Source organism: Pogona vitticeps, chromosome 6 (assembly GCF_051106095.1).
Source record: "Pogona vitticeps strain Pit_001003342236 chromosome 6, PviZW2.1, whole genome shotgun sequence".
Taxonomy (NCBI): Eukaryota; Metazoa; Chordata; class Lepidosauria; order Squamata; family Agamidae; genus Pogona; species Pogona vitticeps.
Window position 1 is genome coordinate 34,237,030 of NC_135788.1, and position 20,981 is coordinate 34,258,010.

General features: G+C 36.8%; 1 protein-coding gene across 7 annotated transcripts in view; it reads right to left on the minus strand.

Moving 5' to 3' along the window:
- Nucleotides 1-7,158: 7,158 nt before the first annotated feature.
- The window catches only part of HYCC1 (hyccin PI4KA lipid kinase complex subunit 1), a 53,397-nt gene continuing 39,574 nt past the window's right edge, over nucleotides 7,159-20,981 (minus strand). For 3 of the 7 annotated variants that reach the window (XM_020781176.3, XM_073003291.2, XM_073003292.2), the window contains 4 exons: nucleotides 20,495-20,611; nucleotides 18,434-18,521; nucleotides 17,265-17,424; nucleotides 7,159-11,625 (listed from right to left, as the gene is read on the minus strand). In XM_020781176.3, the coding sequence (XP_020636835.1) occupies nucleotides 11,072-11,625; nucleotides 17,265-17,424; nucleotides 18,434-18,521; nucleotides 20,495-20,611 (919 nt within the window). In that variant the 3' untranslated portion in view covers nucleotides 7,159-11,071. Of the gene's footprint in view, nucleotides 11,626-12,803; nucleotides 13,100-15,081; nucleotides 15,248-17,264; nucleotides 17,425-18,433; nucleotides 18,522-20,494; nucleotides 20,612-20,981 lie in introns of those variants that run through there. The other 4 variants (XM_020781199.3, XM_020781192.3, XR_013537206.1 and 1 more) reach the window with 4 other exon arrangements.

Below are 20,981 nucleotides of genomic sequence, written 5' to 3' on the forward strand. Positions count from 1 at the left end.
TGAGAAGCATACCCTTCACCAATACAAGGCTATGCAGAAAACTCCCTGTGTATCCTTATCTAAGATTAGAAGCATACAGTGCTCAAGGGATGATTACAAATTTTAATTAACTACAACAATAACTGTTAGTACTAGACAAAAGGCAATTATTTCTCTTTATACCAAATGTTATTTGATTTCAGTTTATTTTGTAATTATTTTTTCCATAGAAAATATTGTTGTGAAGTGTTAATTCATCAATTCTACAACCAGCATAATTCATTACTGAAGGGATAAGAACCTTACATGTAACTGTGGGCCTGTTGTTTTGATGTATTAATCTTATTCATCCATTCTTTCACATACCCACAAACAGTCATATGCAGCTTCCTTAAGGCACATTGCATGATTCATTCAGATCCAAAGGACATATGAAACTGAAAAAAAAAAAAGAAATAAGGAACAGCATTATCTTTGACTCAAACCCATCATATGTGAAAAGGGGAAATTAGTTTAGGAAAAATAAAAACCACAACCTATGGAACTTGCTTGTGCATTGTGAAGAGAACACATGACCATAGATTCCCCCTTCAGTGAGCCTAAGGGCCTGAATCTCCTGCCTCATCCACAACAATGGCTCATGAGGGGTTCCATCGTGCTGAGGAAGGAGAAGGTGACACTAAGACCCGACACTCCAAGAGTGGGACCAACCCGAGGTCCTCATAGTAGTGTCAGCTATGGGGATCAGGGGACAACCCCTAGAGAAAAAGAGGGAACTGATCTGCCCCTGAGAGTGGCAGCGATAAAAAACTGTCTTGCCACCAGTGGAGGGAGAACCTTCACAGAAACTATCTCAGGAAGAGGCCAGTTGTCAAATATAGAAGCAGAAGCAATCAGCAGCGCCTGGGGAAGTAGTGAAGGGCATGGTGGAGGGAGCTGGGGAAAGGAAACAGAATCCAACAGGAAAGGAGGGGAAGACCTCGGTAAAGGAGCTTGGAGGGGGGGATGCCCAAGAAGAGTGGTCCAAGATATTCTGGGTAGAGGACTCCCAGAAGTGGAATCAGAACCCTCAGGGATGCGTGACTACATTTATAAAGAAGACCCTTGGAGTGGGGCTTCTCTCTGCTCCAGCTCCCAAGGGAGAAGAGAAAGATATTAGAACCCCAAATTCATTCCCCAAGTATCCTACTGGGGAGAAGGGAGGGGAATGACTGAATGGAGGTCAGGACAGTCCACATCAACCCAGAGCTCATGCTGGCAGAGGAAGCAGCAGTGCAAGCTTTCGTATATCAAGAGGAGCAAAAGAAGAGGAGACTGGGAAGTCAGGACAGGCACAGATCTCTGGACAGAGATCCTGGCCCTCTCACTTAAGAGCAGTGAAAAGATGGAGGAGACCCAACTCCAAGGCTGCAAGAGCAGGATCCAGAGGGTTGGGAACTGCACTCACAGACATACCTCCCATCACGATGAAGGGAACTAGGGGGCAAGCTATGAACAGCATAGACTGTGGACCACTGAAAGTAACTAGGACCAAGGACTCTGACCCAGTTGTTTAATTGTTGATTCCCCCCATCCAAGTTATAACAAATCCTGTTGAATTTAATCGTTTGTGTCATGCCTTAAGAGACTGCAGAATGGAAGAGGGGCGCCCCGCAGAAGCGGACAGGGCTGGCTGGGCTTACTTGCACACAGTAAAATTGGTGCTGGACTGCATGAAAGAGGTAAATACAAATGTTTCATAGTGAAAAAAATAAGTCAGTAATTTTCTTTCTGTTATACGACCAGTGATAGAAAAATGATTTACTACCGTTTGGTCTTTTAATGCTATGTTAAAATAGCTAATTGGACAAACTTTACAGAAAAATCTGATGCCCCTGTTGGCAAACCATCATGCTCCAACCCAGAACCTCCATCTCCTACCCTGTCCATTTCAATGATTTATATTGTCCTAATTGTATATATGCTGTTGTTAGCCACCCAGAGTGGTAGAATTTACTAGATGGGCGGGATATAAATCAAATAAATAAATAAATAAATAAATAAATAAACAAACAAACAAAAACAAACTGTCCAGAAAAATCTGAACAATTTTTCTGTCTGTTTTTCACAGGATATGGTGCAGAGGACAAGCCAGTATGAGCAGTAACACATTTATTTTGATAAGTCTCCAACAGTACTAAAATGTTCTATTGTGTCATTCAAAGTAATTTTAAACAAGAACTAGGCACCCTTATGGGACCATCACAACAGAATCTACTTCAACAAGAAAAGCATCTGTTCTTTATTTACTTACTTAAGATTTTTTTACCCTGCTTTTCTCCTTAAAAAGGCCCAAGGCAGTTTACATCATTAAAAGATAATATTTGAAAGTTAAAAACAGTAAGTACACAAATATTTTTAAAAATCAAACAAATATCAAACCAAAATAGTAAACAAAATCAGCACCAACAACAGATACATGGAAAAAGGCACAACACTCAATTAAAAAAACCCTCTCAGATAGCCAATCACTAAAGGAAAGTCTGCCTGAAGAGAAAGGTCTTTGTTTGCTTGACAAAGGACAGCAAAGATGGGGCCAGTCTGGCCTCCTGTGACAGGAAGTTCCAGAATCTGGGTACAGCAACAAAGAAGGCCCTCTCCCACCAGACACACCTGTGAAGGTGGTGGGATAGAGATCTTGATGGATCCGATCTAGTCAAGCATCTTATTACATGCATCCTATCTGGCTAACCATGGATTCACCACAGGCAAAATAATAGTCCTATTTTGCATAGTAAATCACAGTAGAATATGCCTATTGAATTTGGTGAGTCAATTCCTCTGTAAATTGTATTGATTCAAATGGGCCTACTCTAACTGTGGCTTACTTTAAGCTAAGCAGAGGATTTTTGCCAAAATAATGAGGGGAAGGACACAAAAGGAGTCCTTACTCTGAAGAATGTGAGGATTCTGAGCACATTTGCACATCTGGGCAATAACAGCTGATGCTTTCAGAGTGCAAAGATCATTTGCTTTTGACATAACCAAATAAAAAGACATGACGGGAACATACCTTCCAAGTAGATGGTGCGCTAGAGACTCTTGGAAGTTCTGATTCTCTCAAGATCACAGTTTGCAACCTGCTCCTCAAAGCCATTTGGGGCTACAAATTTCTGGTTGCCATGACATAGATCTAGGGGGAAGGAAACATGGAAAAAGCATGCACTTGAGAAGCTTATAAGCAATAACTTGCTCTGAAACAAGGTAAAATTTGAGTAGAACACAAAAACAGCATAAAGGGAAGCAGGCAAATTATAGAGAGAAACAGAACACAGAAAAAAAAACAACTGAGATTTCCCCCTTCTTACATATGTCTACCCACACTAGTTCTTTTGTGTAGGATTAGACAAGCGTGTACTCTACACATCTAAGAATGCTTTAATTGAACACTAATGACAGATTTACCTAAATTGCTAGAGCAATTTTCAATAATACTTTTTAGAAAGCTACATGCAACAAGATTTAGTATTCTGCAATTTCTAACACCCACTAATATCTTGGGCAGCCCCCCAAAAAGCCCAGAATCTAAAAGCAAGTTAAAATACCCAGATAGCTTGTTTACACACTAGAAGATCTTGTTCTAATTTTCCTTTTGCCTTGCTTTTATTCTCACCTGTTTCTTCACTTTAATCCTGCTTTGACGCAGGAGTAAGATTACCAAAAAGCAACATGTATGCATGTGCTCAAGTGGCTGAGATGTATAGATGAGCTAAGGAAATGTGATACTTTGGTTTAGCAAGAGCCACTAAGGATCAGTTACAGAACCGTGGGCTGGAGCAGCACTATTTGGGTTTTTAATACAGACTGAGTTTGAATTACATTTGATAATCTGGCATTTCTTAGTACTGCTCTTCATAAAAGTGGGGTGATTTTTCTGAATGCCTTCGAGAACGATATTTTGTGGGTCAGGTTACATAATTTATAATAGGCTGGAAACTTGTAGCCTGCAATGTTTTTAAACTGCAGTACCTATAATCACTTAAGATAAGGCTAACGGCTATGTACATAGCTTATGTTCGTTGTAAACTAAGAACATCTGGAGACAACTGTTTCCTTCTGTACCATACAATATGGTACAATACAAATCTCCATAAAGAAGATAAGCAGAATATCAATCAGCACTTGAGTCAGACTGTGGCTGATCATACATTGATATACAACTATATGTCTCACTTTACTGCTCGCTGGAACAAATAGGAATGAATGCAACAGGGTTCCCAGTCCTGCCACAAGTCACTGAAGCCACTGTTATCTGTATATGATAAAAGATAGACTGTTGTCCAAAGCCCATTCTCAATGGAGTCAAGTGCCCTTCATATGCTTTCCAGGCCAGTACATGGCAGTGAGAAGTAATTCCTCCTTTTCACCCAAAGCAAAATGTTGTCCAATTTCCACTCAGAAGTCTCTATGCATGGAAATTCTGTCTGTGATTCTCCTTTTTTGTGGGAGAATATAAGAAACATATTCTCTATTTGTGATGGCATGTGGTGAAGAAGCCTTTTATGAGTCATAGCATCCAACCCTGTTTGAATCAAGACCTTTGCTGTGTCTATTCCTCACTACCTTTTAGTACAGACCCCTTTTAATGTTTCTATTATTTCCCTTTCCCCAACTAGTACTTTAGGAGAGAAACAAATACTTTCCGACATAATCCAAAAACAGCTTTTCACTCTGGATGTATGTAGACTTCAGTAAGTTGAACTTGCATCTAATTAAAATCAATGTTTTCAGAGAGAGAAACATATTCTGTTATAAGAAGAACAAAAACAAAATTATTGAGGCCACTTTTAAGGTTTACAGTCATAGCAAGAGCTTTTGTGGGTTACACTTGACTTCAAAAACATACACCACAGGATTCACTGGGGCTGAGGGTGAATTCAGACTCTGTATTTAATGGAATTCCAGCTCTGTGTGAGCTGATCAAGGATACTGAATGTTCGTGCAACAGGTTGCCTTAACAAATAAATTATATTGTGCATGGACAACAGAAATACATCTGGAATCCAACAGAAGTTCATTCCCATCTTTATATTGACTGGTATCTTTCATTAGATCCTTAAAACAGATACTGAAAATGTGTTTTTCCCTTAGTTTGTTTCAGTCAAAGTGAATCCCTTGCTGAAATAAAAAAGACATGGGAAGGTTTGCTAATTGAACTCTTGTACTTTTAAAATTTCAAATTATAATATACAAGACCATAACAGTAAGGAGCTGATACATTGTTCATAAATAGTTTTAATTCAAAGCATTCAGAATGCTTTTTATATTCCAACTAGGTATGAATAGCATTGCTAATTTGCAACAGATGTCTCAAAAATTTAAGGACCTCGAGGACTTTTTGATCAGTTTTCTGGAACATATATTTAACAGCAACACTAGAGGCTATTAGTCATCTTAGAACAAGCACATTGAGATGAAGACAGGAGGAAGTTCTAGCGTAAGAGAGCAGGATAAGCTGTCATGGTAAGCTGTCAATTGTATTGTAAGCAAAGAGGCATTTGAACTGTGCTTGTGAGCAGCGAGACAGTAATTAATTTAGTGAAGACCTTAGAAACCTTATTCAGTCACAGTTTTGTTTCTCTTTGCTATAAGATGCCACAGGATTCATGTATATTTTGTCAATCTAAAATACCCTATGTTAAATGAGTTTAATATTTTAAACAGTTGACCACAGTGTTATTTCTCTATTAATATTCAAGTGCCTTCAAGTCTATTCTAGTTGTTGTTTTTTACCTATGAAATACTCAAAGTTTAATGTTTTAAACAGTTGACCACAGTGTTATTTCTCTATTAATATTCAAGTGCCTTCAAGTCTATTCTAGTTGTTGTTTTTTACCTATGAAATACTCAAAGTTTAATATTTTAAACAGTTGACCACAGTGTTATTTCTCTATTAATATTCAAGTGCCTTCAAGTCTATTCTAGTTGTTGTTTTTTACCTATGAAATACTCAAAAGTGGTTTATCATTCCCTTCTGGGGGCACTCTTGTCCAAGACCATACAAGATGGCTCTTGTACAAGGCACGGTGGGGAACTGAAATCCCAATCTTTGTGCTCCATCTTACTGTGCCATCCTGAGGAAAGACAATACTCTAACTCTGCACCATTAGCAAAAGTATATGTTTTCTTGTACTGCTAGAAAAAGGATTACAAAACTCTGAACTAATACCAACACACCAAAAGTTTTATGTCCTACATAGGTGTGCTGTTTGATAAACTAATTAGAGAATATAAGGTAAGGGTGGGAGGAACCTGGAATATTGCATAAGTACAGATCTGTGATAAAACCTCCAGCCTACCAGGTTTCTCCTCTTCTTCCCAGCAGTTAGGTTTGAAAATGGTCAGAAACAATTTGGAAGGTCTACAGCTTGGGAGCAAAGCATTATCCTTTCTCTCATTTGTGTCCTGCAAGCATAGCACTAAGACTTTTAAAAAGCCTGTTATTGGCTCTAACAGGTGGTTTCCCCAAACCTAAAAGTTGCCTGTTACATAAAAATTAATAAGTGATGTCTCTGTAAACAAACATCTGTTGGGTATTCTATGACAATACGCATATGCACATGGATGGATGTATAACAATAAATAAGTAGGTGAATTTTATATATAGATGTGTATAAATGGCTGAAATCCTGTTGCAGTTATGCAAACAGCACAACTTTGAAGGCACAAATTGCCATAAGTAATCTCCATTGACATTATCTGTTGCATACTGCATTGTGCAGTCTGGCAACAGATAATGCCTACAAAGACTTATTGTGTCTAAAATTTATCCTATTCACTTTGCAACAGGATTTCAGTCCCCCCCGTGTGTGTGTGTGAGAGAGAGAGAGAGAGTGAGAGAGAGAGAGAGAGAGAGAGAGAGAGACTCAATTATTTTGCAAGGGTGGCCTTCACCCATACTTGTAAGAACAGCCACAAAGGAATGTAGTCTTTGGGCAAAACCAAGATTTCCCACTATTGTCTTAGTGCTACTGAGTAGTGTAATTTGTTTTGGCTACAATCTGAACATTATAGAGCAAACAATCAGCAGCACTCCAAAATGCATGTTAGTATTCAGAATTTACATAATCTGAAACCCATCCCAAACCTCCAGCTGGACTACTCCAATGTCTATAAACAATGCAGATTATTTTAGGAATGTGGACTCAAGATAGGCAATTTATTTATTAAACTATACAAAACAAGCATTTTGTTACAAAAATGGAAAGTATTCACAAACTTACACTACAAAACAGAAAGCAGCACACATCTGAACTTCCATATTATTCATGAAAATGTAATAATTGGTGTTTAATCTTCCCTGTAATTAACAGAGTATTACAAATATATAAACAGCCAAATGTTCAGTCTTCATTATTTAGAAATGTAGCTATGCAAAAGCTAATGTTATTACAGAAAGAGGTCTAGCCCATTTAAAAATCTAAATTAGGAAAATAAGAGTGATGCCCATCAGAAAAGATATCATTCATAAATCGTCTATATCATGTGTTTATCTCAAATAAAAGACTGCTAAAGCATTTCAGTACATTGTGTTTTTCCATAGCTGTGCTATGCAAAATTTTCATCAATGCTAGTTCCCCACCACCATGAAACCACCTGTTATTACAGCAACCCCTAACTTCAACTATATTTATCTTATTTTATTACAGGACAGAATTCACTGACCAACACTGGTTAGTTCCACTAACTTTAACTGGGCTTCACAACTTGGTAATGGACCACTTATTGTTGGAGAAAAAAGTAGAAATACAGCAGTGCTCCTTAAATCACAAAACAGAAAATATTCAATCACAGGACTAACCCATCCCTAAAACCTTCTAGCGTTCATCTAGTAGTAGTATTTAACAACAGTAAACCTTCAGAAGCTAAGCTATCAAGCTATTGATGGCCTAAATCTCTAGACTATTTTGATACTTTCTGGTAGTTAAGCATAACTAGTTACCAAAATAAAAATCCACTGTTGCATTCCAGAGAACGGCAATCATCCAACCTTTTTGAATTCTGCATTAAACATTGTGAAGTGTTTTTAAGTGAGAGTGAGCAGCACACTGCTTTTCCAAAACAGAAACACCAGAGTTGGTAAACATACTTCTCCTTGATAAGCCTAAAATCATAGGCCATATCACCTTGACAGTTATGGATTTATTTTTCTAGACTCAGAATCATGGCAAGAATTTTGAGAAAGCTAGGATAAAGCCCAAAGAGTTCCATCTTAATTTTCAGATCCAAGCCATCTACAACTTCTGTCATAAAAGGATGAGTTTTGAAAAGATCCAGCCTTATGAGAATTGTATACTGTGAACCAAGTCAATATACCATACAGGTAGAATTATGCAGATGTCCCCTTCATCATTTAGCATATACTGGCTATTTTTACTAATTACCAACCCTTATGAAAAAAACACATTCAACCAAAATGTATTGGGGCTGGTTACTTTTATCTTTGCATATACATTACAGTATAATTTGCTAATTTCCATTCCTGGTTCTGTTTGAGATTATGGACGAATACTAAATGTATTTATACAGAAAGCCCCATTACATCAGGATTTGCACACATAAATACGAAAAATATGAAAGTTATTTCAGTTAACAAACCAGGTGGCAAACATACATACATACATATATGTTATTTTGATATTTCTTACAGCATTTGGAGAAAGTTTAGAACAAGATTACCTGAACATGAAAAAAAAATCCTACCCCAAATTAGTTTTATTAGAGAAAAAACATTTTAGTCCAAAAACTACAGCAGTGTAAACATTTTGAAAACCATAATTTTGTATCTTACAGCATTTTATATATAAAGTTAGTTTAACCATAGGAAGAAGTTTAAAAATACACTCCTTTGTAAGAGTCACTTTCTTCTACCTTTGATTTTAAAAAATATTACAATGTCAGTAAAATGTAAATTATCTAGGAAAACCATATATGCAGTAGCTTGTTAAACATAAAGCATATTAATATTGTAATGATAAGTACATCTGTGATTTCAAAAAGTTGAAATAATTTTAAATTTAGATGCTCCCATTTTAAAATTCAAATTGTGCACAAAAATCATTTTAGAAAAATCTCAAATTTCAATAGTTAGAGAAAAGCTGATTAGAAAACTTGGCTCTCTGGAAATTAAGAATGGGGAATCTCTTCCACTTGGAGATTCCCCATTCCAATTTGTTAACTATTAGGTGCGAGACATTTCCGCCTGAGTTTTAGACCTTCTATGTTTTAGCTGCTTGTGGCTGGCATTAAGCATATAGCCAATAAAACAGAGTACTATCATCTATATACATGCTGGCCATTTAAAAACATTTTGTGAGACAATAAGCAAAATGTAATATGGGTGTATGTTGGAATGTATTTTATCTAAAGGGTCATACTTTACCTAGCAAGAATACGGAAGAAGACAACCAAAGACACTGTTCACTTTTACAGATAATACTTTGTATTCTAAGACTTTAGGAACAAGTAGAATGCTCTTCTGCTCTTACTCAGATCCTTCACATCCATCCCCAGCTTCTAATAAATCATTCTGGAGTGCCTACTAGTCTTCATAGTTTTTGGAAACTATGAGACACTGCATATATAGATGAATTAGCAAGCCTGTGGAACTGACATTGATGAAGTTTGTGGCAAGGTCATTAAAAAATTATTGCAACAGACCAGTCTGTAGTTTCCAAACTTGTATATTTTTTGAAGAGAATAACCATAATATAAATTTGCCCTTCCAAAATATTTAATATGTACATGTGTTCTGTCATGGCTTAAAATGTAATACTTTAATATGACGCAATGCATAATAATGGCTTAATGCAAGAAAGTTTTACTAAACTAAACCCATTTTATCAGCTCCCAAAGTGTTCATATGGGATATTGTAATTACTAAAATCTTAAAGACACATAATTCTGTTCAAATCTAGGAATCAGCAGCAAATGGAAGCCAATACTGTTTTTTGTGCTGATTTGCAGGCTCTGAGGTAGGAAAGTTTCTTTGCTGCAATTGAAAATTCACCTGCATTGTAAAATTGGAATACTGGGAACAGCAGCTTTATGCTGATATTTGATATTCTTCCATGAAGTGGAAGAATTAGGATTGCATCTCCTTGCCCCACATTTATACAGAGTTCAGGTATACACATGGGCCCATGGGCAGACAGCCCAATGTGTAGCACCACAACCAAGGGGTACAGACATGCCCACACAAACATCTAACTTGTCCTTCTATAGTTATGAAACCCACAGATAAATAATATTTGAGCATAACACCATGGGGGATAGTGGCTAGCACAATCTCAGTAGCTGTACTATATGTGCTCTGAATATTAGCAAATAGCTAGTGTGTTTTAGAAGTTAACACAGCTTAACTTTGTTCTCTACAAAACTATCAAATATACCCACTGTATTCTCAAAAAATGTTTGTTGCAGGTGATTTTACAAACCCCAGAATACTAACCAAGTCTACATGCTAGTAGCAATACTGAAAGTTTCAAACTGAACATAGTGACTTCAGCCCAGCAAATCCATTAATGTACATCGGCACACACAGCTGATTCCCCCCCCCCACAAGCAGCCCACTTTAGTGGAACCCTGAACTCCTTTCATGAATGTTAAAAAAAAAAAAAAAAAGCTTCAAATTCTCCAGGACTCAAAAAGCAAGAAGAAGGTTTCAGTTGTGTATATGGACCTGACATATAACTTCCAAAAACAACACAATTGTATTGTTCCAGAAAAATAATTCAATCAATATTAAAAATTTCCTGTGCTTCACATTCATGATGTAAAAACTCTCCAATACAAACTCAATTGTAGCACTCTTACAAAATTCATGTAGAGTCCCACAGACTATAACATAATTTATGTAAAATACAGAATTTTCCATGCTACTCTACTGTAACATTGCAAACCTTAAAACTTGCAAGTTAGAGATACTACTTTCAAATAAGAGTAACTTCTAAAAAGAGTATTAATAGTTAGAAAAGGGGCATCATGGATTATAATATATGGTATTAACACCACCTGAATCCTCATTTAGACTGAAAGGTTTGAAATGTGCTAGTTAGTCTGCCGATAGAGTAATGCTGATAGTAGGTGGTCGTTGCTGATTTGGCTGTTTGTTTGGAACAGGAAGTTCTATTCTTTCAGTTCCAAAGATCAAATTATTCTCTTGCAAACTACACACTGAAAATCTGTTTCCTTCTGTGCCATTGTGATTATTTGGGACTACAACACCACTGACCTGTTCAAAAGATTTACTAAAAAGAGTAGTGCTAGTTCTAGCCAAACTATGACTGCCAGGCTTAGGCAGAGATTGGCTGCTAGTTAGGGTCAGTCTCTTTAATGATAGAAGCTCTAGGTTTTCACTCATTGCTCTCTGGCTTTGTTTACGAGACAAATGTTCTTTATGGGATTCACCAACAGCTTCCTTTTCTTTTCCTCCAATTTTGCTTCCTCCAGACCTTCGCTGACTCTTGCTTAGCAGAGACTTGTTACTCATATTGCTGCTATTCAATAAAGCAGAATTACTTGTGGTAGAAGGAGCCCTAGAGCAAAAACCTTCATCAACTTCAGAGACTTCTATTAATTCTTCTTCTGTAATTCCTAGTTCACTATCTGCATGAAGAAAGAAAACAATTAATATAGGAATTTTTCACAATTGCATTTTGCAATGATTTGCAATAAAGCTACATTGTTTGATTTTGGCACAGAGCAAAACAAAAAACAAAAAACAAACTATGGAGTGGACAGGAAACTTACCCATTATATCAAACTGATGGAAAATGCATAGTATAATTTGTATTACACTAGTAAAGTGAATTTATTTTTTAAAATGCATGCTTATTTTCATTTTGTAATGATTATTCACAAAGCACTTCTGTTATTCATGCAAAAGCTTAGAAAAAGGTTAGATACATTACAGAAAGGTAGGAAAAGGTGTGAATCAAAGATGATCCAAGGTATCTACACATTATCAGCAGAGCAAATTAATCATGAAACTAAGAATCAGGGTATCATAGTGGCATCACCTGCAGGCTCTAACATTTTTAGCGAACCCAGCAGTACTAAAGGTTTGTGTTTTTTTTTTAGACTGAAAGGTCACATTCTGCAATACAGAGTTATGTATAGTGACAAGACTGGAAACTGAACACACTGGAGTATAAGCATTCATGGCTGAAAAGACTTCAAATGATAAAAGTGAAACAAAAATAAAATGAATTGACATGGTTCCTACATATCTGGAAAACAAATTTCTCTAAGTGAGCTTGGGAATATGCAATATACTGATTTAGGAATAACCCAAAATAAGGAACACAATTTGAAATCTCTCAGTGTGGTTTCCCAAGCTAAAATAACCTTATTTGCTACCCTGTTTCCCCGAAAATAAGACCTAACCTGAAAATAAGCCCTAGTATGATTTTTCAGGATGCTCATAATATAAGCCCTACCCCAAAAATAAGCCCCAGTTAAGTGAAACCACGTTCTCCACTATTGTGCAGCAACCAGAAGATGACATGACTATTTGAATAAATGTACAGTAGATGGTTGTACATGAAAAAAATCCCTTGAAAATAAGGTCTAGTACGTTTTTTTGGAGCAGAAATTAATCTAAGACCCTGTCTTATTTTTGGGGAAACGCGGTACCAGCATGCCATTTAATGTATTCAGCACAGAAATAATAATTTCTATGTGCAAAGCATGCATTTGTCTTCTATCAAAAGGTAACATGCAAATATAATTTACTGGATACTGCAGTACTCCAAACATGCAGCAGTGACCCTTTCAATCAATACCTTTGTGTGTAGCTACAAAGTGCTCTGCTAAAACTGCACTCTGCCAGGTGAGCTTATTCCATCCTCCATTATTTTTCTTACAGATTTTTGTCTCCTGATCTCTGGTAAGCCTCTGTGGTCAAGTCTAGGATCTGTAGGCGTTTCCTGTACACCCTGCAAATGCTGAGCATCACTCTCTGCTGGTGCTCTGCTTTTTTCCCCATTCCCGGTTCGCTCTCCAGCCACATTTGTAACACTAATCTCGGGTATGACAAAATTGCCCGATTCAGTAGTGTCATTAGCATTATCTGGTTGTTCTAGAATCAAAGATGGATAAGACAAAACAAAAACAAAAAAAGGATGTCTGAAACAAAAACCACGGAGACAAAGAAACAAAAAGAGACAAGTCTGACAAAACCAGAATGTTGAATGTTATGAAGTCAGATGTTTTGCTTACTGACCTGTTATTTAGCCTTATTAGTAAGAAATGGATAAATTATTTCTACACAAAGCACAGAAATATTGTGGTATCATCAGAAATTAAAAAATGGAACTCTAAACCTTTCTACTAAACCCAGATCTCATTTATTACTTACTCCACTAGTAGAAATACATCATCACTATAGTTATTTTAAGAGTTTAATTATAAAACCAGTAGCTGCATGAAAAACCATTTCTTTGTAGATTATGCAATGACACATTGGAAACTAGTATATCAATAATTTCATAGAAATTACCACTATCTATATTCATTTATGCTGTATAATACAGACATCTATCTGAAATGTGGAGATTCATTTAAAGGTTTTCATTGAAATGTCACTTTCTGAAAGTTGTTGGAGTAAAACAAGCAGATCAAAAGCAAGTAGGACACAGGTTCCTTCTTTTCTTGGGCTTCAGATTTAGAATGTGATCCTTTCCCATATGGGCTGATCACTGTATGTTCCACTTCCCTTGGGGGTTGTACAAGGGCATTCAGACCACATGACAGATCATTAGAGAGAACTGAGCAAAACATATGACCTTCCCATTGCTGAGAACATGATGTTGTGCTGCATGGAAGAATTCAGAGGTGGGGATACAAATGGACATGATGCTACTAAGACTGAGGATCCTGCAATGCTTAGACCTATCAACACTATACATAGTTCTTCTATTCCTATTAAGCCATGGCAACCTGTATCCCCATTAGAGTGTTTCTAATAAGAACCGGAGCTGCAGATTATTCAGTTCAATGCACTCTCTCTTTTGTTCAACAAAACATAGTTGTTTCTAACACCGATATTCCACCCTGCTATGAGGAACTCAGGAAGTACAGCTGAACTAAATGATAAACCACGTTATCCAGCAAATACAATAAAATCTCTGGGGGGATGTAAATGGTTTTTAAGTGACCTATCAGCCAAATAGTGTTACTTACTTCTCTTCTGTATCATTGCACTGCAGTATTTCAAACCATCTTAGTTTCTGCCCCATATTGCTCTTATTAACATCTGTTTCAATTTAACTTTAAAACACATGAGGCTACTCTGTGCAGAAGAAATTAAACTTTCTGAATATGCAAACTAGCTCTATAAATCAAAACTGCAGTTTTCACAAATTATTATAGTTGTATATTTTTTTCAAACCATGTTCCAAATGGAGTATTTTTTATTTACTTGTTTCATTTGTAGGCTGCCTTTCTTTCAATAAGGGGACCTTATTAAAAATATATTCCGGATAGAAAATCAAACAACTATCCAACCTTCTGAAATAATCATGATATGAAACTGCTAAACCATGAGCTTATCATTGCTCCTGAAACAGAAAGTACACAAGTATCTTTTCTAGAGAAAACTTCTGGGTTTACTTGCTCTATTCAATGGTATGCTCTTCCACACACAATGCTATCTGGTATTTACTCAGACCTGTGTGATCATCTGGAGGAGTAAGGGGTAACAGTTTTGATGGCTATCCTACAGGCTTTGATGAATAGTTTGGCTCTGTATCAGTGTGAAGCTGTCAAGCTGCAATGATGTTCAGGCTGGGGTAGCTGATTTAGTGAGACTCCAAGTATATCACTTTTATACACTATTGTCAATGAAACACAGTAACTTGCAAGGTAGTAATTGGAAGAAATTATCTCAAAGGACATTGATACCTATTTTGAGTCATGGTTTACTTTGTAAAAAAAAGATTCTCCTCTACAAGCTAAAGAAGCGGTAGTTTTCCACACATTTTGTTACAACACCATGATAATCCCAAATTGGAAGCTCATAATTTACTAGCTCTTTAGGATTCTGCAGCCAAACTTCCATACCTGGCAAATTATCCTTCTTCTTAACAAAGTAACTGTTCATCTTTATTGAAGTCAGTTGTTTTCCTAATACTATCACGCCTCTTGCCTTACTGTTATCTGCTGCAGCAAACACTTGTCCTAACCAATGACTCGTGAACTTCAGCACCTGTATCATCAAGTATGACTCCTGCAGGAAGGCAATATTAAAGAGTAGTTTCTAAAATATGAAAGGTATTTTTGTTTTCTAAATCACCAATACAATTATACAAAAAGGGGAAAAAACTAGAAGTAACATGTTGGGCAAATCCTATTGGCATAGTTACAGCAGCATAAACCAGATTCAGGCAGCAGAGATCATTAATTTAAGTGAATTTAATGCTTCCAATTGATGGGACGTGGTGGCACTGTGGGTTAAACCACAAGCCTCTGGGCTGCAAGGTTGAAAGATCAGCAGTTCAAATCCACGTGATGGAGTGAGCTCCTGTCGCTTGTCCCAGCTCCTGCCAACCTAGCAATTCGAAAGCATGTAAAAATGCAAGTAGATAAATAGGTACCACCACGGTGGGAAGGTAACGTGTCTAGTTGTGCTGGCCACATGGCCATGGAAACTGTCTTCGGACAAACGCTGGCTCTATGGCTTGGAGACGAGGATGAGCATCACCCCCTAGAGTCGGACACGACTGGACAATTGTCAAGGGGAACCTTTACCTTTACCTTAATTACCCAATTTCAGTGTCTGTGGCTCCTTAGGGTCCCTTTTGCCTTTGGGAGCTTCAGGATGGAAGAAGAAAGCCTTCAATTACCAAAAAAATCACCACCAGGATCAGTGCCACTGCCTGATTATTTCCGTCAATGCTAACGCTGGTGGTAGCAATCTGGTAATTTGGTGATTAAAGGTGTCCTGCTCCATCCTGAGATTCCCAAAGGCTTCCCCAGGACAAACTGGAGTGCAAGAAAGCCTTTGAACCTAAAAGGAGTGTGGGGGATAGGAAGTATTCACTTAAATTAACTATGTCAACAGGATTTTGCCTTGTATCTGTGTCCCCAGACTCTTATTCTTCAAGCTGCTGAATTGGACAGTACTCCAAAGTTTCCTTAATAATTTTTAAGGAGGCTGACACAAGCTAGCACTATCAACTAAAATTCTAACAAAACTAACAAACAAAAAACAGCCAGTAGCATCTCTTAGAAGATGGCAGTATCTCTGTTCACTTAAATTCATCAGAACATGTCCACCTTCTTACTAGTATTAACCTGTCTGGAAACAGCTTTAATTCACAAGACTGCAAATTAGAATACTTTACTGAGAACTAAGGACTCCATTGGGAGAGTAACATTATTCTATAAAACAATATATATAAGAGACAAGATGTGACATGTGGATGAAATCAAGATTTACTCTGATTCTGCACTATAATTCTTCCAATTGATACCTTCCACTCAAAGCACTATGCTACACTAAAAGGCAAAACAATATGTTTAACCAAATTCTTAAGCAATCGGCCCTTGGACCAGCTCAGCAATCTTCTGCAGGATGAAATAAACTTTAGATTACCTAATGGGGGAAGCAGGTACTTTCAGAATCCATCTTAGCAAGGAAATGTTGTGGTTAAATCACTCAATGGTAACAATCAGTTCGTTATACAAATGAAAACGAGAAGCCCTTATACTGTAGAAGTCCGTGTGGATATGTACTGGCAATATGTTCTCAACAGAATGCCTATGTAATAATTTTGCTACATAATTACTATAAAACAAGAATCATTACAATTTCATAACTTTCAATGCTTAATGGTGCTAAATTCTACACAAATGCTTACATCCAAATTCACATGGTAAATCTAGAAATTCAACGTAAAATCCTGCTTCCTAATAAAGTTATACACAGCAGCCTTCAACTCATGTAGATTCTACTTAATATCAAATGCTACATGTGACCAGTTGAGGGAAGACCATCATTTGCAATCAATACATTAAAACCATAGAATAAAAATGGTAAAGCAAATAATAAGCATTGAATAGTTAGACATTCATGAGAACCAATCAAGACCAGTTGATCCCTATGTATTAAAATAAACAAAATGCAATAGCACAATAGCCAATTTAGCAAAATTGTACCAAAAGTTAATAAGTACCTTTACTGCATACCGATTTCAACTTTTAACTATAAAATTAATGGTAATTTTGACAACTATGTTTCTTACCATGCCTTTTCCATCGATGGCCACGAATAGACATGCTCGTCACTGCATTTCTTGATATTCTAGATGCAGTTGGTGTGATTTCAACCTGTATGCATTTTGTACCTTCTTTACTAGATTTTATGGCACCTTGAGGCAATGAAGCTTTTATTGCATTAGCAACCTTGGAAAGAAAAGAAAAAAGAGATCTGAAGATTAATATCAGGCCTCAAATTAAAACAACATTTACTCTAATGAAGGAATGCAGCTCTGTGTATTATTATATTAGATATGACAAAGTGTCAAAACAGTTAATAATTTTACTTGCATCGTTCATAATTACGGCTTTACTTAAGAGGATTAGTGAACAACTCAAACTGGGCATACCTGCCTTAAAAGCCGATAAAGAAGTCCATTTACAATCATACATTTCCTTTCTGGGCTGTCTTTTAGCAACCCACACAAATGCAATGTACAAAAAGTTTTCTTCTGACAATTTATTTCCTGTGTGCTTTCAAAACTCAGTAATACAAAGAATGACGGGAGGTGGGCGAGTGGGAGAAACAGAAGCCTTTTAGACTATGCAGATTTCCAAATCTAGATATTATTGCTACAAACCATTCTTTACACAGGTGCCTAGTTGTAACTTTAATGTTTTATCAACTATCTTGCCTTTATATCAGCTTCAGACCCATTTTGAAGTACTGGTCCCCAATATCAAAACCCTATGTACACTAGGATCAGTCTGGTTAAAACACTGCCTTCTCCAACATAAAGTTTTCCTCATGTCCTGCTGTCACCACAGGTTTCAGTGGTAGTGATGCAAAAGATGGGTGGTGGTGATACAACAGATGGTCTTCTCCATAGTACCACACTTTATGGAGCTTCCTGTTCCCAGCATATATCTTTTGCCTTCTATCTTGTTAGAGTTCTGACATAAACAAACTCTTTATTATTATTATTATTCAGAAAATTTATGGCCTGAAATGTATTGAGCTTTCTTTCCCCTTACTTTCTCTTTTTTCCTGGTATGTTTAATTTGCTGCACAGCATACAATTTGCTGCTTGTCTGTTTAACTGTTTTATATTTTAGTTACAAGCTGCTTTAGCAATTCATGTAAGCTTGGAAAAACAGGAGATGTTTAAAATAAAGTCTGAACACTGGCTAGAAACATTTGAGACAAGATACCTACCAAGAGTGGTTCTGGATATAGCTCTAGTTGTGCTCTGTATAAAACATCATCCATTGCTTTTCGAGCCAAATCCCATTCTCCATTGTAACTAAAAAAGGAATGTTTGAAAGCAAAACTGAATGTATTATTTCTTTAAACTAATGTTTACCCCACTTTTCTCCTTACTTAAAAAGGATTCAAAGCAGCTTACATCATTAAAAGACATCTGAAGCTAAAAACAGTAAGTATACAAATATTAAAAAGGATCAAACATTCTAAGAAATGGTAAACACAAGCAATAGTAAAAACACGTTCAATGCAGTAATACATAACAATCTATAGTGGTGCCTCAACTTACAGATGTCCACACTTACGAAAATTTCAAGTTATGGAAAGGTCCGGCCGCAAAATTTTGGTTCGACTTGCGGCCGGAGCTTCCACTTACAAAAGGAAAAAGGCAGGGGGAAAGGGTGGGAAATTTAAATCTACAGTACTAACTGTTGGTGGCAAAGAGGCTGCTTCTTCGCCCCAATGGTTAGGAAAAGGCTCCAAGCCTAGATCAAATTACATGAATAATTTGGTGTAAGAATCCACATAACAACTTATATAAACTCAAGCTAATGGTTTGCAGAAACAAAAAAAATGGGTTTAATCTAGTCAAAAATGAAACAAAATCTTTCACATCTCATCAACTGAATTCTTTCATGTGATTTGTAAATCTTCCTTTCCTCCTCAATTTTGCACATCTATATGTGACACAACATGTTCATCAATATGCCAGATTATTATTATTCTATTAGTTTTATTTATATGCCATATTTCTCCCAACAAGGGACCCAAAGTGTCTCACAACATTAAAATTCATGCAATTTAAAAACACAATATGTTAAATATTAAAAGATTAATTTAACAACATATTATTTAAAATACAATTAAAAGATTAAAACATGAAAAAGATTAAAATTTCTGATGAAATGAGGTTCAGGGATTCGGTTATAATTATTAAAAGCCTGCCTGAAGAGATGCGATTTAGCTTTTTTCAAAAGGATAAAAGGGAAGGGGCCATCCTGATCTCCCAAGGGAGAATGTTCCATAGCCTGGAAGCTGCCACAGAGAATGCTCTCTCCCATGTCCCATCAGCTGTGCTTGCCTGGCAATGGGACCGAGAGGAGGGCCTCCTCTGCTGATCTTAATTGCTGAGAAAGTGCATATAGGGAGACATAGTCCTTCAGGTAGCCTGAACCCAAGCTGCATAGAGCTTTCTAGGTAATGACCAGGACTTTGAACTGGGCCCAGAAAAGGACTGGTAGACAGTGCAGTCCTTGTAACAGGTGTGTTATACACTCCCTGTCGCTGGCCCCAGTGAGTAGTCTGGTTTGCACCATCTGAATTTTCCAAACCATCTTCAAAGGCAGCCCCACATAGAGTGGGTTACAGTAATCCAAACGGGATTGTCACTGTAGCCAAATCTGACATATCATGTGTCACTGTAGCCAAATCTGATACTGTATATCAAGGAACTGGCGCAGCTGGTGCACCAGCTTTAGTTGTGAAAATGGCTGGTTTACAATCAAGACAACTTCCCTGGAATTAGGTGGAAAGGAGAGAAAGAATTGGGTGTCATCCACATACTGGTAACATCGAACCCCAAAACTCCAGACAAACTCTCCCAGCGGTTTCATGTAGTTAAAAATCATGGGTGACAAAGCAGAACCCTGAGGAACACCACAGGACAACAGCCAGGACACTGAGCAGTTCTGAACCAAGGTCTTTTGACATGATTTGTCAAAAAGTGCAAATACTGTTCATGCAATAAATTTATATAAACATTTGGGCATTCTAAAAATCAGAAGTTTCATATTTGGGAGGGAGAGCAACATTAATTCCTGACAGTCACTCAAGAAGCCACATTAAATATTTCTTGGCAGAGGCTAAATACTGAAAATAAAGTATTCTTCACAAAAGTATCTATGGAACTTATGGACCTTGTTTCCGGTGTTAAGTAAATGAAATATTCTATTCAGTGCCTCATGCCCATTCTAAAATGAATCACTATTTCTATGTACAAAACATTTAACTTACAAAGCATAATAAATCCCTGTTAACATTTGCACCATGAATTCAGAGGAAATTGGAATCCTGCTGTTTATGCCTCTGTACTTCCTTACTTGTTGACGTGGATATCCACAGACACAGATCCTAAATGAAACAATAGGTGCAGTCAGTATATTATTACAACCCTTAGACCATTCATAATAGTTGCATTAATACAGATAATTTAGTCCCTTTTTCTCTAAGTTATACAGCAAACGCAAAAACATCATAATATGTAAAAATATGTTCATCTACAGGTCAAAAAGGATAAAGCAAGACAGAGTAAGAAAATCCTAATGTTTAACTTTATACTAGTTTTTGTTATACTTCATCAAAGAAAGGGTTTTAGCTGAAATTACTGTAAAATCCAATAACCCTTGCTTATCTAGTAAATACAGAAGGTTCAACAAGTTTGATGGAAGACTCTGAAACACTTATCTTAAACCTAAGATTGAGCACACAATATCGAACCCTT